General features: G+C 39.6%; 1 protein-coding gene across 2 annotated transcripts in view; it reads right to left on the reverse strand.

The window, feature by feature from the left end:
* The window catches only part of dock1 (dedicator of cytokinesis 1), a 574951-nt gene that overhangs the window by 499500 nt on the left and 58910 nt on the right, over window positions 1–16541 (reverse strand). For both annotated transcript variants that reach the window (XM_073027587.1, XM_073027588.1), the window contains exons 3-4: window positions 10181–10221; window positions 5190–5245 (exon numbers count right to left, since the gene is read on the reverse strand). In XM_073027587.1, coding sequence (XP_072883688.1) covers window positions 5190–5245; window positions 10181–10221 — 97 coding nt within the window. The remainder of the gene's footprint in view (window positions 1–5189; window positions 5246–10180; window positions 10222–16541) is intronic.

The raw sequence follows: 16541 nt of genomic DNA on the forward strand, positions 1-16541 counted from the left end.
TAGAAATGTGATTACTCTCCAACTGAGAGACCTGACACCTGACCAGGTTCATTTTCCAATACCAGATCAAGTACAGCCTCTCCTCTTGTTGGCATCTACATATTGTGTCAAGAAACCTTCCTGAACACACCTAACAAACTCCACCCCATCTAAACCCCTTGCTCTAGGAAGATACCAATCAATATTTAAGAAATTAAAATCTCCCACCACAACAACCCTGTTATTATTACACCTTCCCAGAATCTGTCTCCCTATCTGCTCCTCTATGTCCCTGTTACTATTGGGTGGTCCATTAAAAACACCCAGTAGAGTTATTGACCCCTTCCTGTTTCTAACTTACACCCACAGAGACTCAGTAGACAACCCCTTCATGACTTCCTCCTTTTCTGCAGCCGTGACACTATCTCTGATCAGTAGTGCCACGCCCCCGCCTCTTTTGCCTCCCTCCCTGTCCTTTTTGAAACATTTAAAGCCTGGCATTCTAAGTGACCATTCCTGCCCCTGAGCCATCCAAGTCTCTGTAATGGCAACAACATCATAGCTCCAAGTATTGACCCACACTCTAAGCTCATCTGCTTTGTTTGTGTTGCTTCTTGCATTAAAATAGACACATCTCATACCATCGGTCTGAGCGCATCCCTTCTTCATCACCTATCCTCCCTCTCACACTGTCTCCAGGCTTTCTCTATTTGTACGCCAACCACCCCTTCCTCTGTCTCTTCAGTTCGGTTCCCAGCCCCACCCCCCGCAGTTCTAGCTTAAAAGTCTCCCTAATATCCTTAGCAAACCTCCCTGCCAGCATATTGGTCCCGCTCGGAATCAAGTGCAACTCGTCCTTTTTGTACAGGTCATGCCTGCTCCAAAAGAGGTCCCAATAATCCAGAAATCTGAATCCCTGCCCCCTGCTCCAATCCCTCAGCCACACATTTATCATCTACCTCACTCTATTCCTATACTCACTGTCGCATGGCACAGGCAGTAATCCCGAGATTATACCTTCGAGGTCCTGCTTCTCAACTTCCTTCCTAAATCCCTGTAGTCTATTTTCAGGACCTCCTCCTTTTTCCTACCTATGTCGTTGGGACCAATATGTACCATGACCTCTGGCTGTTCACTTTCCCACTTCAGGATATCGTGAACACGATCAAAAACATATAATGCAATCCCCCTCTGACAGGTGCCCCGCAGGGCTGTGTCTTAAGGCCCCTCATTTACTCTCTGTATACCCATGACTGTGGCGCCACCCACAGCACCAATCTGCTAATTAAATTTGCTGACGATACATTGATTGGCCAAATCTCAAATAATAATGAGGCAGCCTACAGGGAAGAAGTCATCACCCTGATACAGTAGTGTCAAAAAAAATCCTCTCCCTCAATGTCACAAAAACAAAGGAGCTGATTGTGGACTACAGGGGGAATGGAGACAGGCTAGCCCCTATTGAAATCAATGGATCTGGGGTTGAGAGGGCGAACAGTTCTTAAATTCCTCAGCACACATATCACTGAGGATCTCACATGGTCTATACATATCGTCTGTGTGGTGAAAAAAGCATAACAGCGCCTCTTTTACCTAAGACGGTTGAAGAAGTTTGTTATGGGCCCCCAAATCCTAAGAACTTTCTACAGGGTCACAATTGAGAGCATTCTGACTGGCTGCATAACTGCCTGATATGGGAACTGTACTTCCCTCAATTGCAGGACTCTGCAGAGAGTGGTGCAGACAGCCCAGTGCATCTGTAGATGTGAACTTCTCACTATTCAGGACACTTACACAGACAGATGTGTAAAAAGGGCCTGAGGATCACTGCGGACACAAGTCACTCCAACCACAAACTGTTTCAGCTGCTACCATCTGGGAAACAGTCCCACAACATAAAAACCAGGACCAACTGGCTCTGGGACAGCTTCTTCCACCAGGCCATCACACTGATTCATTCACACTGATACAATTGTATTTTTTATGTTATATTGACTGTCCTGCTGTTATTACAAATTACTATAAATTGCACATTGCATCTTTAGGTAGAGACGTAACCTAAAAATTTTTACTCCTCATGTATGAGAAGAATGTAATAAAGTCAATTCAAATTCAAAGTCACTCATTACTACCTCAGCAACATCTTTTTCCAGTGGTCCAATATCAACTCTCACCCTCTTTTACTCTTTATATAACTGAAAAAACTTTTAGTATCCTGCTTTATATTATTCACCAGTCTGCCCATATATCATCTTCTCCCTTTTAAAAGCTTTTTTAGTTGCCTTTTGTTGGATTTTAAAAGCTTCCCAATCATCCAACCTCCCACTCACTTTTGCTACTTTGTATGTCCTTTCCTCGGCTTTTATGCAGTCCTCAACTTCCCTTGTCAACCACAGTTGCCGACCCCTGCCATTTGAGAACTTTTTCTGTGGGGCATATCTATCCTGGACCTTCTGAACTATTCCTAGAAACTTCAGCCATCTCTGTTCTGCCTTCATCCAGTATCCTCCTCCAATCCACCTGGGCAGTGTTCCATGCTGACTGTATGATCTGCAGGTTTTTTTTTATTTTCATGAAACTAATAAAAAAAAATTGTTTCCATTTCCTTTGATCAACAGCAATGAATGTGATTAAGTTAAATTCATTAATGGAAATGTTGCACTTCAGAACTCAACTTACAGTCTAGAGTTCACTTGGAAGAAAAAGTTCCTTTAAGTTATTAATCCTGCAAGTCATACTATATACTTAACTCTTGAACATCACTGAAATGGCAAGTGGTAACCGGGAAGAATTCCATTATACACTTGTGTTGGATCTAGTAATGCTAAAATGATTTTGAAGAGTCAAGAATCAAGCAATCTGTCTCAGGATATTCAGCCTATTCATTTGACTGCTTTAAGGAATGGTGGTCCCAGCAATATTGAAAAACTGAACACAAGGAAATCTGCAGATGCTGGAAATTCAAGCAACACACACAAAATGCTGGTGGAACACAGCAGGCCAGGCAGCATCTATAGGAAGAAGTACAGTCGACATTTCGGGCCAAGACACTTCGTCAGTCTCGGCCCAAAACGTCGACTGTACTTCTTCCTATAGATGTTGCCTGGTCTGCTGAGTTCCACTAGCATTTTGTGTGGGTTGAAAAACTGAAATTTGGAGTTAGCAATATATTGGATATCAGAAGTGGGTGACACTTGGCACAAACACTATTTGCCAATCATCACCCAGGCTGAATATCATTTTGTTCTCACAGGAATAGGCTGCTTTATTTCCTTAAGAACTGTGAATGGAATAATCACTAAAATCATCAATAAGCAGCACTTTCCCTATCCATTCGAACCTAAAAAGGGTTGTCATTGATGAAGTGGCTGAAGATATTTGGGCCTGTGCCACTTCTGAGAAATTCATGTACCAATACACTGTAGTTATGATGATTGACCTCCAATAAACATAATCATCTTTTTGTGCGCAGGAGAGGACTATTAATTTTCTCTGTATTGCACTGACGTCCATTTAACTGGGACTACCAGATAACATATTCATTTAAATATAGCTTTGATCATTAGTGAATCTTGCTTTACCTACTTTCATGCACAAATCAAATTACACACAGAAATCCGAAAATTCCCCACAAAATCTGGGTTTTTTCCATTTTTCAACAACCTATCAAATAATTTGAATTTAAGAATTATAATTATTAAATATAGAATTTAAAATATCCAGTTGATCTCAGCTTCAAAGAAGACACTCCCTGGAACTGGTCTGACATTTTCCATACTTCACACTGCTATTCTTTTTGCCAAATTTATATCACACCACTAAGAGCAATTCTGTTCTTTTCTATAGCATTCCATGTTACAGCAATCTACAAAATAAAATTTCTGCCATCTTCTTTGTTATTTTTGAATATAACCAGAATAAGGTGTAATCTAACTGGCATATGTCGGGAAATTGGGTGTTTTGTGGCATAAGTACATTGTAATACATAATAATAAAAACTATAAATTACAGTAAGTATATGTAAAAAGTGAAAATTAAGTTAAATAAGCAGTGCAAAATGAGAGAGGGAAAATACTGAGATAGTGTTCATGGGTTCATAGTCCATTCAGAAATCTGATGGCAGAGGGGAATAAGTTGTACCTGAAACACATGCCCTGGATGATGGGGGTCCTAAATAATGGATGTCACCTTTCTTAAGGCATCACCTTTTGAAGGTGACACCTGCCCCCAGTTCTCAACTCTTTCCCTATTAATCCAATCAAGACTCAAAACTTTTTTGGGTATCTTGACTGAAATATGGCAAGGCTTAGCATCACTTACTCCTTTATAATTGATGCTGCGTGTTCAGCAGCAACTCGTTGAATTGAGGCTGCATAAATTCCATAGCTTTAATATTATTTTAATACTTGAATATCTAAATCAGGAATTAGTCTGACAAATATGAACCACCAGGAAACCTACAGCAAGTACAATCAACTACTGCTCTCCTTCCAAAATGCATTGCAGTTTAACAACTCAATCTTCCAAAAGTAATGTGTTACCAACATGCTAACTACTTTGAAAACATTTGTATCTGATCTTTTGTTGTTGAGTAATGACAAGTGTTATGGCGAAGTCTTAGGCACCCTAGACTGATTATATATTGTTTCAGATGGTATCGCCTCTACAGAGCCCTGATCTCAATAGCACCAAGGCTATCTGGGATGAACTGGAGAAACAGAAACAACCAAGACAGTCAAAGTCTGCAGAAGCACTATTGTCCAAGATGCTTGGAACAACCTACCAGCCGATTTTCTAATAAGACTGTATGATAATGTACCCAAGAGATTTGATGCAATTTTAATGGCAAAGATGGTCACCTAAAATATTGACTTGATTTTTTTTTTTACTGTTTTACTACTCTTTTGTAGTAATTTTTTGACATTTAGAAACATCGTTCCATTATTTTTGAAAATATCTTTGTTTTAGATTTCTTTATATGTGCCTAAGACTTTTACACAGTCCTGCAATTTTCACTTTGTTGTTATATTGCTTCTCCAATTTCCTTACTCATCACAAGCCACCTTGGTTTTAACATCATCCTCATACACTATGTAGTAAGTAGATTTAATACATGACAAAATGAAACAATATATTCCATGTAGTGCTGATTAACTAAAATAGAAAACAGCTGTTTGGAATTAAGTGTCTACTTGGATTCACAAGCTCACCCTTTGCCTTCAACTGTTGCTTCTTTGAGTTGAATATACGTAGCTGGAAAAATACCCTACAAGAAAACAATACTTAATTAGAACAATTTCATTCTACAATCAGAAGTGACATTTTACTATTAACATCAGATCTTAGAAGTTACTACATATTCTGCCAAGATTAATGTTCACAGCAAAATGAAATAAAGAAAATAAATCAGTTAACGTTATAGTATGTTACTGTCACACATTCCTTACAAATGTATTCATTAATATACCAAAGAGTCACATTAATCAAACACTGTAGTCAATGTTCCAAAACTGCAATGAAGCGATTTCATTTTGTCAACAATCTCAGATGGGTAAATACAAGATAACAAACACCACCATCTAAAATGATAGCAGAATTTATTTATACTGCTAGTACACAGGAACATCTTGAATAAGTCAAAAATAGATGAACATGAAGGAACTATAAATTTCATCCCTTGCAAACTCTTAAAATTATTGTTTCCGTAAGAGGTTTAAGATATCCCTGTCAATAATGCAAAAAAATTTCTTGGCTGCCATAGTAGCTTAGTGGGTAACACAGTGCTGTTACAGCCTAAGACATGCCAGAGTTTAGAGTTCTATACCTGCTCTGTTTGTCAAGAGTTAGTATGTCCTCCCCATGGAATGCGTGTATTTTCCCCAATGCTCTGGTTTCCTCACAGTCGAAAGACAAACCAGGTAGGTTAATTGGTCATTGCAAGCTGTCCAACGATTAGTCAAGGTTAATCGGGGTTGTGGGGTTACTGGGGTTCCATGGCTCGATTTTGTGTCTACTTCACGCTGCATCGCTAAATAAATAAATTCGAGTTTTGCCTCCTGACTAATTAGGTCAAGGAACTGGAGCTGGATGCATTCAAGACCATCCAAGAAGCTGGAAACCTCAAAGATGAGACCTTTCCTGAGGTGATCACACCCAGAGTTCAGGATTCATATGGTCACTGGGCGACCACCAGAAGTAAGGGAAGTAAGCAGTTAATGCAGGGTTCCCCTGTGGCCATTCCTGTCAACAACAAATATAACCCTTATGACACTGCTGGACGGGTGGGGGGAGGGGAATGACCTATCACGGCACAGTCCAGTGGCACTTTGGCTGGCTCTGCGGCTCAGTTGGGGAGAGTTAAGGTCAGGCAGAGCAATACCAATGTGTTTCAATAGTTAGGTGGACGGACAGCAGATTCTGTGGCTACAAAAGAGAAACCAGGATGGTGTGCTGCTTCCTAGGTGCTAGGGTCCAGGATGTCGTTCAGAGCAACTGCAGAAAATTCTCAAGAGGGTAGGTGGGCAGCCAGAGACACCAATGAGATAGGTAGAAAGGGCGAAAAGAGGTCCTGCGCAGTGAGTATAGCAAGTTAGGGAAGAGACTGAGGAGCAGGACCACCAAGGTAGTAATCTCTGAATACTCCCAGTACCATGTGCTATTCAACGCAGAATAAGATAAATGACTGGCTGAGAAGGTTGTGCAGGGGGCAGGTTTCTGGGTCATTGGGATATCTTCTGGGGAAAGTATGACCTTGAGTTATACTTGAACCCAAGAGGTAAGTTTTGCTAGAGCTGTTGGTGAGGGTTTAAACCAAGTTGAGAGGGGGATAGGAGCCAGAGTGATAGGGCTGAGGATAGGGAAGTTGGTATACAATCAATGCAGTGAGACTGTGGGGAAGGATAGGTAGACAACAGTACTGTTGGCAGGAAAGAATGACAATCTACAAATCAGTGAATTCAAATGAATCAAAGACAATGGAAGCAATCTTTGTTCTTGCCACATGCTTGGGGATGGAGGCTGCCATTTTGTGAAGACACTATGTTCTCCATTTTGTGAGCTTGACATGCTTTAAAGAAGACACAATGATTCTTCAGGTAATCCGCTGGACTGGAGATCATTTCCAAATAAGAAGTTATTTGTGAGATGTTCTTTGGTAGGCTATAACATGCAGGTTTGTGAATGTTGGGGTCGATGCCTGTCAGAAGTGATTTGAGCTCATTGCTGATTGAGAACAAAGAGCCATAAATTATCGACCGTCACTTAATGGGAAGAGGGAAATAAACTGATGTTGGCTTGGACCAGAGACAATAACAGACACATGGCCTGTGGCCAATGACACTGGAATGCAATATTTGAATTGATAAGGAATGGATATAAAATTGGATGCTTTGTTTGTGTTTATAGTGGTAACTTCAAAGAATAACCATCATAGATACAAGCGTAAGCAACCCTGTGTGAAACACGTGGCGAGTGAATCAGGACAACGAGGAACGCCTGACCAGCGTAAACTCCCTTGCCCGGGTAATACCTTTGCTATTCTTTGACTATTCAGGAGAGTCAGGGATACTTAGTGGGTGTGCACACAAGGTATTTAGTGTATGAATTCACGTACTTGTTAGTCTAAACAATAAAGGTACTTGTCAATAAATACAGATCTCTCTGTGCCTCACTAAGCATCGTTATAAGTATAAAAGCCCAAACCATTCTACAAGTATGTGAACAACAGGAGGATGACTACGGTGAGGATAGTACCGACCAGGAATAGAAGGGGAAATGTGCCTGGAGTCAGAGGAGGTAGGGGAGGTCCTTACTGAATATTTTGCTTTCAGCAGTCACTAGTGAGTGGGATCTTGATAAATATGATGACAGTGTCAATCAGGGTGACATTAAGAAACATGTCAACATTAAGAAAGAGGATGATACTGAAACTTTTGAAAACTATTCAGACAGATAAATCCCCAGGGCCAAGCAGAATATGCCCCAGGATACTACAGGAAGCTAGGGAAGAGATTGCTATGGTCTTTGGCAATGATTGTTCAGTCCTCACTGGCCACATGAGTAGTTTCAGATGATTGAAAGGTGGGAAATGTTATTCCGTTGTTCAATAAAGTGAGTAGGAATAACCCTGGGAATTGTAGACCAGTAAGTCTTACTTAATTGGTAGCCAAATTATTGGAGACAATTCTCAGAAATAGGATTTACGAGTATTTGGAAGGTCAAATATGAAGGCTGAATGCAGAGTTAATGGCAGGATTCTCAACAGTATGGAGGAACAAATGGATCCTGGGGTCCATGTCCATAGATCTCTCAAAGTTACCACACAGTTTGATAGGGTGATGAAGGAAGCATATGATGTGTGGCCTTTATTAGTCGGGAGATTGAGTTCAAGAGCCTCAAGGTAATGTTGCAGCTCTATAAAACCATATTGTGTTCAGTTCTGGTTGTCTCATTATAGGAAGGATGTAAAATTACCAGGATGCTTCCTGGATTGGAGAGCATGTCATATAAGGATAGGATGAGCAAGCTATGGTTTTTCTCTTTGAAACGAAAGAGGATGAGAGGTAACTGTATGAAAGGTGTTAAGATGATAAGACGTATGGATTGAGTGGACAGCCAGTGACTTTTTTCCAAGGCAAAAATGGGTAATACGAGGGAGCATAATTTTAAAGTGACTGGAGAAAAGTAAAGGGGGGATGTCAGAGATTAAGTTTTTTTTAAAATAACAGAGTGTGATGGGCACGTGGAACACAATGCCGGGGTGGTGGCGAGGCTGACAAGTACATTAGGGACATTTAAGAGACTCTTAGATAGGCATGTGGATGATAGCAAAATAGAGGACTATGTGGAGGGAAGGGTCAGATTGATCTTAGAGCAGATTAAAAGGCCTGTATTGTGCTGTAATCTTCAATGTTCCATGAATTTCACTAAAAATGAACATAATTTTTTTCTTATGACTATTTCAAAGATTTGTGAGGGAAAGCAAGCTGGATATGAATAAAGGAGTCAGAAAGACTTTTTTTTAGTTGAGTGGTGATGAAAGTACATTTTGAACAGAGGCAAGAACCAGTGCATGTAATGCGTAGGCAAGGCAGTCAAGATGGTGAATTCACAGATAGGCATATGGGGAGGAGAGAATGGGAATGACACCAGAAGCTGGGAGGTGATAGGCAGAGGTAACAAAATGCTGATGTTAACAGAATCTGATAGGACAGTAAAGTGAAGTGTGGACTATAGGGAGGTGGGGCAGCAGAAGGCAGTACTGGGAAGGAAACCAAAGGAAGGAGTGTAGGGGTGATGGGCAGACTGAGATAATGCAATAATGCATGAGGATAAAGGAGACATTGTGATGTGGGACCAAGAAGATAGGGCAGGAGAGAAAACGAACAGAAGGGAAACAATTACAGAAAGTTGGAGAATTCAGTGTTCATATCTCCAAGTTGGAGGCTGTGTAGGTGAAATAAGAGGTTCCTCATTGGCATTTAGCCTCAACTTGGCAGTACAGATGGACAAGAAGACATGTCGGTATGAAGTAAGAAGGAGAATTAAAATGGCTGGCAAATGGGAATCCAGACAACCCTGGTGGATGGAGCAAAGGTGCTCGGCTGTTATCTCCAGCATAGCCAGTGGTGTACCAGCAAATTCCAGTAACTCCCCAGTTTTGCCTTTTATATTTGATACAGTCTCCCATCACCAGGATCAGACAACCAAATCAATAGTTAAAATCCTTCACACATTACACAGTACAAACCATTTATAATTAGAGCAATTACTCTGTGGTGATTAAATCAATTACATTAGTGCATAGGTGTCTGGCATTTTTACAGGCTGAAATACATAATGTCATCTATTGTTCTATAAAGAGTAACCTTAGTCAGGAGTGCTGACATCAAAATTAATCTCCAGAAGTATTTTAGTGAGAGTAGTAAATCTATTGAACAGGCTCCCTAGAGAGAAGGTGGAAGCTGACAGTACTTATTCATTCAAATTAGACAAGTTTACAAATATAAGTAGTTTGAGACATGACATATACTAGGTGTCATAAGCTTGGAAGAGACAAGTAGATGCCCTTGGTATTTTCATGTTTAGTGATTTTTATGTTCTAACACTTTCATTAGAGAATTTTCACAACAGATTTTAATATACAAAGAAGCTGTTTACTAAATCCTATGATAGATACACATATAAACTTTATAATGCTCACCCTTCTGGCTTTGCGCCTATGTGTGTATCCTCTATACCACCCTAAAAAGAAAATATTAAATACTGTTAATAATCTGAGATTAAAATATTTCTTTGTTTACCTTTGTAATATCTGCATCTCAACTATGCATCTGAATGAAGAGAATCAGCACCATGAACCAAACAGAGCAATCAAAATTTTTTAAAGGGATATATTATGAAAACACAAGAAAATAAAAGGACTAGGCCACTCGGCCCTTCAAACCTGTCCCACCATCACTGATTTGCCCTGTGCTTTTTAGCCTCTGTACCAGTTTCCCATAGCTCCCAATTCCCAAATCTTTCAAAACTTGATCTACTTCCTCTTTAAATACCCTCACTGAACTTGCCTTTAGAACCCTTCAGATGTTTCATCACCTACTCTTGTAATATGTCCCCTCATTTGATATTCTCCTACCTCAACCTTAATGCCATCTCCTCTGAGAATCCTCTACATTTCAATAAGATCACTGCTCACTTTTAAAGTCCAAAGACTGTAGATCTAATTCTGTTAACCATATGTGATAGAAACTCCTTTGGTCCTGTGTGAAAGGAATTCCTGTAGCTCATGTAACAGCCCGAATGAAAAAATAATTCTTATGACATTAAAAAAAAAATCAAATTTCTGACTGAAAACATTTTTGATGAACACAAACTAGGAGCATTACTCTTAAAATGTAAATTACTGAAATATGGAAACCACGGGAGTTAAGTTTCTTTCATAAAAAACATTTTTGAGGAGCAAATGGGAAAGAAAAAAGTCACTCTTCGTCAAATCAAAATACCTTTTCTGAACTTGCACAACAAACATCTCACATAAATGAATGAAAGGCAACCAGCTGCAGATTTTCAGGATGGCTCCAAGTCAATGCCAAGAACTTGTGTACAACAGTATAGGGGTAGCATAGTAGTGTAGTACAGCAATCAGTTACCCGCATTCAGTTCCACCACTGTATGAAGCTTGTATGTTCTCCCTATGACCGTGTGAGTTTCCTCCAGGTGCTCCTGTTTCCTCCCACATTCCAAAGATATATGGGTTTATAGGTTAATTGGTCACATATGTGTAATTGGGTGGTGCAAACTCATTGGGCCCCGAGGGCCTGTTTCCACACTGTATCTCTCAATAAAATAAACATTTAACTGGATGAATACACCTTGTTTCTTAGCACCAAAGCTCATCATCACTTTTCCCATTTTAAACATTATTTTCAACAAGATATACAGTATAGCAAACATATTCTTCATGCCACAATGCACCTATCAAGCTCATGGCATTTTGTAGTTTGACAAATGCATGATGAATTACTCACTCGGTAAAATAGGTATAAACAGCTTCTACCTTTTGTAAAAAGCATAATAAATTGTTTTCTGTGCACATTCTCTACAGTTTCATTATAAATAAACACTTTCAAATTATTCATTATAGATCAATTCATTTTATAAACAAAATTTATGTAAATTTAAAATAAAATCAAAGCACTTATCTAAAACTTTCACAGCTCAGAGAGGCAACATAAATCTATTACTCATTTCATATTTAGAATATTGCATTCACAATTCAAAAGGTGACATTCAAAAGGTATTATTCTATCAAACTACAATTACGCAATCTGAATAGCTAAAAACTGCAGATACTAGAAATCTGAAATTAAAAACCGGAAAGGCTGAAGATACTCAGCAGCACAGGCAGCTTCTGTTGAAGACAAAACTATAGAATTAACTTTGTTTCTATTTTAATTGCAAGACAACATACTATTTATAGATATGTTTAATTTCTAACAGGCTCCCTGTGAAAGAAACAATAAATGAAGCACGCCTTGCATGTTAAATAATTTGCATTTGATGTAAAAATTTCAAAGTTAAAGATATTTGCGCAATAATATGATCAGAACAACCCACAGTAAAGTTGGGATTGGGTCTTATCTAAATTGCATTCATCACTTCAGGCCATTCCAGTCTTTTACAGACAATTAAATGATCTTGAAGTGTGACTACTGACATAAGTAAGAAAAGCTAGTTGATTGTTTCACAAGTCTCCACAAACTGGAATACAATATTGATCCAATAAGCTTGTATGTTTATACCTCATTGAAAGTATAATTACTGGCCAGTAGGCTAGAAAATTCTGCTCTTTTACAAAACCCAATCCCTGGTGAGCACTTCTTTACCCAAAACATTTATCTTGGGATGCAGCTAAACATTCACTTAGAGTACTTCACCAGTTTGCTTACTTACACAAAAAATTAAGCATCATCAACTGCTTTTCATGTATATTCATAGCATCATAGGGTCATTAAGTTGTATAGCATATAATGAAGCCTTCTGGCTCTCTGCATCTCTGACCATTATTATGCCAATTCTAATCAACTTTCATTACCTGCCTACCCTCTACACGTTGCTCATTCAAGTACTTGTCCAGGTCCCCCATAAATGTTGTTACCATTTCTGCCTCCACCACCTCTTCTGGTAGTTCAATCCAGATATCAACTACTCTGAAAAAGGTATTCCCTCAGATCACATCTAAACTTTACCATGGGAAACAGACTCAGGTTCTGTACCCTATCTATTCCTCCCATAACTTCATACCTATATCACGTCACCTCTCGGCCACTTTTATACAAAGAGAACAGGTCTAGGCTATCTAATGTCTCCTTATAATTCAAGTCCTCCATTCCAGGCAACATCCTTGTGAACCTTTTCTGCATTGCCACTAGCTTAATCACATCCTTTCTGTCATTCAGCAACCAGAATTACACACAACACCCCAAGTATGACCTAAACAACGTTTGCACAACTGTAACATGACATCCTACTCTCGATACTCAATGCCTCAGCCATATGCCTTCTTCAGCACCCTATCGAACTATGAACATACTCCTAGAGCTTTCTGTTCAACAACACACTCCCCAGAGCCCGCCATTCACTGTGTATTTCTAGTGTGGTTCAACTTCCCAAAAATACATCACTTCACAACTGTCTTAAGTTAAATTCCATCTGCCATTCCTTCAGCCACTTTCCCCAGTTGTTCTTATTGAAACCTTGGGCAATTTTTTCACTGTCCACCATACACCACAAATTTTGCAAAATTACTAATTATGCTACCTACATTCTCATCCAAATCATAAATGCATATGACAAACAGCAAAGGACCAGCATCAAATACTCTGGCACAGTTCTGGTCACAAGCTTCCAATCTAAAAAAACAAGCCTCTAAAATCACCCCTGCCTCTTAGCTCATCAATTTTTCATCTCTTTGGCTACCTCACCCTGGATCCCACACATTCAAACCTTCCAGACCAGCTATCTTGCAGGTTCTTGCTAATTCTAGGTAGACAATGTCAACCAACCTATCCTTGTCAGTCCTCTTGGTCATCATATTTGAGCAACAAGTTCCTCTGCACAAAGTCCTCATCAGTCCTTGCCCTTTCAAATGCAAACAAATCCCATCTCTGAGGATCTCATCCGATAGCTTCCCCAGCACAGTTGTATGACTCAATAGCCAGTAGTTTTGTGGCTGATCCCTGCTGCCCTTCTTGAATAAGGGCATAACATTAGCAATCCTCCAGCTCTTTTGGTACCTCACCAGCAGCTAATGAATTTACAAAGATTTCTGCCACAGCCCCAGCTATCTCCTCTCTTTCTTCCTATAATACCCTAGGATATATCAGGCCTGTATTGTGCTGTAGGTTTTCTAAGTCTCTATGTTTTTTAACAGCATAAGCTTTTAAAAACAAGTTTAAATGGAAATTCACTCAACTCTCTCGACTTTATAGCTCTAAATGGAAAACAAAACACTCAAAATAAGGAGTGTGATCAATACCAGAAGACAATTGTGCAATTGTTTACTGGATCAATAATGAAAATGCCTCACAAATAAAGTTTTTGCCATATTTACCTGCAACTTCATTACTTTTCCATTAAAGTGAAACAATGGAACACTAATTTGCCTTATATGAATTTGGACAGGATTTTATAAATCAATGACTTCTATTGTATCTAATTAAACAACATTCACATTTTTTAAAATGCTTCATATCTCAGCCCTCTCGTTTATAGCAACACTTATGTAAACCGGAGCAAGTACACTGCACCACCTCCCCCTCCCACCCAGCCTCAGAATCTGACCACACAGTTCTGAGTATATACAGAGTAATGTGGACACAGCCTTGTGGGACACCAGTGTTGAGAATAATAGCAGTCAAATTATTGTTCTCTATTGTCACTGATTGTGGTCTCTTGACCAGGATGTCAAAGATCTAATTACAAAGGAAGGTGTTGAGTTCCAGATCTAGGAGTTAGAGAGCAGTTAGTTTGCAATTACAGTATTGAACACAGATTTGTAGTCAATAAACAACAGTGTAACATTGGTGCCTTTAGCACCCAGATGCTCCAGGTAAGTGTAGGGCCAAGGAATTGGCATCCACCACAGACCTGTTTTAGCAGTCAATGAGTTGAAGTGGGTTGAGGTTGGCTGGGAGGCTGGAGTTGAAATGTGCCATGACCAGCCTCTCAATGCACTTCATGATGGTAGACGTCAGAGCTACTGGACAATAGCATTAATGTAGATTAGTTTATTTATCATGGGTCCCAGGATGACAGAAGCATGTGGCAAACTCAGATTGAAATAGAGAGAGGTTGACTTCCGGTAAGATGGCAATTGCTTAGGTGCTCCGAACTTCTGTTCCGTTATTGTCGCTATCTTTGCACTAAATGTCTCCATTTTTTAAACCTTAGTTAGGAACTTTTTTGGTTTCTTTTACTTGCCTGTGAACACATCTACCTTACAATGTCTAGCAAGAGTTCTAAATCCGGGAGAAAGGAAGTTCCGGCTCTGTCGGCTGAGACCCTCGCTGCGCTGGAACAACACCGAGACGATATTTTAAAGGAATTTAGAACCGCTTTCAAACAGCTGGAAGCCAAACTGGATCGGATCAACGATAGAGTGGACGAACATGCTGAACACTTATCTCGCATCGATTCGACTTCTGAAGATTTAGAAAGTCGTGTTCGATACTTGGAGACTCTCTGTTCCAGCCTAGAAGAAAAATGTAACAAACTCCTTTCCAAAATGGTGGATCTCGAAAATCGCAGCAGACGTTGTAACCTTCTAATTCTTGGGTTCCCAGAGGCCACCGAACAGGGATCAACTGTGAAGTTTTTCGCCGAGTTTCTCTGTGAGATATTCGGGAAAGATTTGCTTCTGAACCCGCCTGAGCTCGAAAGGGCACACAGGGTCTACGCTCCCCCCGGAATTCTGGGCTCCCGCCCGCAACCGATAATTTTGTGCTTTCATCAATACCGGGTAAAACACCGTCTGATTATGGAGGCACGTCGCAGAGGTACTTTTACTTTCCAAAATACAATCATTCGCTTTGTGGAAGATTTCGCACCCCAGACCTTAAAGATGCGTGCTGAGTTTAAAGGCGTAATGAAAGTGCTTTTTGATCGTGGTTTTAAACCCTCTCTTTGCACTCCTGCCCATTTACGAATCACGCTTAATACTGGAAAATATAAGTGGTTTAAGTCAGTGAAGGAGGCTGAGGCATTTGTTGCAAGTCTTCCGGCTATCCAGTCATCTTCGGAACCCGATCGGACCTTCTAAAATGGTGGATAAGTACTTCTCGTAGTACTTTTTCTGGACTCAGACTTTACTTGAATCACTCAGACATTATTCATTGAAACTCTAAGGGCTGTTGACAATCTCTCCCTGGATTTGGTGTGTCTTTTTTAAATAGACATTCTGTGCTTAATGTTTCCCTATGGACGTTTAAATAGTACTTGTGTAATCTATTTTATTCTTGTATAACTTTATCTATAGAGTTCTACAATTGACTCTAACTTGTTTTGGAGGTTTGAAGTCTTTATTGAAGGCCTCCCAGTTTGTTGGTTCACAATTTAACTGCTGATTTATTTATTTATTTATTTATTTTTTTCACCTTTTTTAATCTTTGATTTTTTTTCTCCTCTCTGTAAATGGTTGATAAGTACTCTTCTTGAATTTATAATTTTCCCCTTCCTCCCTTTTTTTCCCCCTTTCTCTTACTTTATTCTTCCATAATTTTTCGCGGGTAGGTTAGTTTTGGTTTTCTTCCGATTTTCTCTGTATTAAGTTTTATATTTCTGCAGAAGATGTTCCAATTTGTAGTTATGTTTTCTAGTGCATAAACTAGTTACTATTTGCTATAGTATTTATACGGAACTGCTGTTAATGACACAGATCTGGAAGTTATATTTGGGTTAATTTTTTTGGTAGAGCTAGCTGCTTTTTTTGGTAGCCGTCTAGTTTTGGGTTGTGTGGGTGGGGTGGATTTTCCAGTTCCAACATCACTCACTGTATTTACTGT

The sequence above is a fragment of the Hemitrygon akajei genome, chromosome 23, assembly GCF_048418815.1.
Source record: "Hemitrygon akajei chromosome 23, sHemAka1.3, whole genome shotgun sequence".
Lineage (NCBI taxonomy): Eukaryota > Metazoa > Chordata > Chondrichthyes > Myliobatiformes > Dasyatidae > Hemitrygon > Hemitrygon akajei.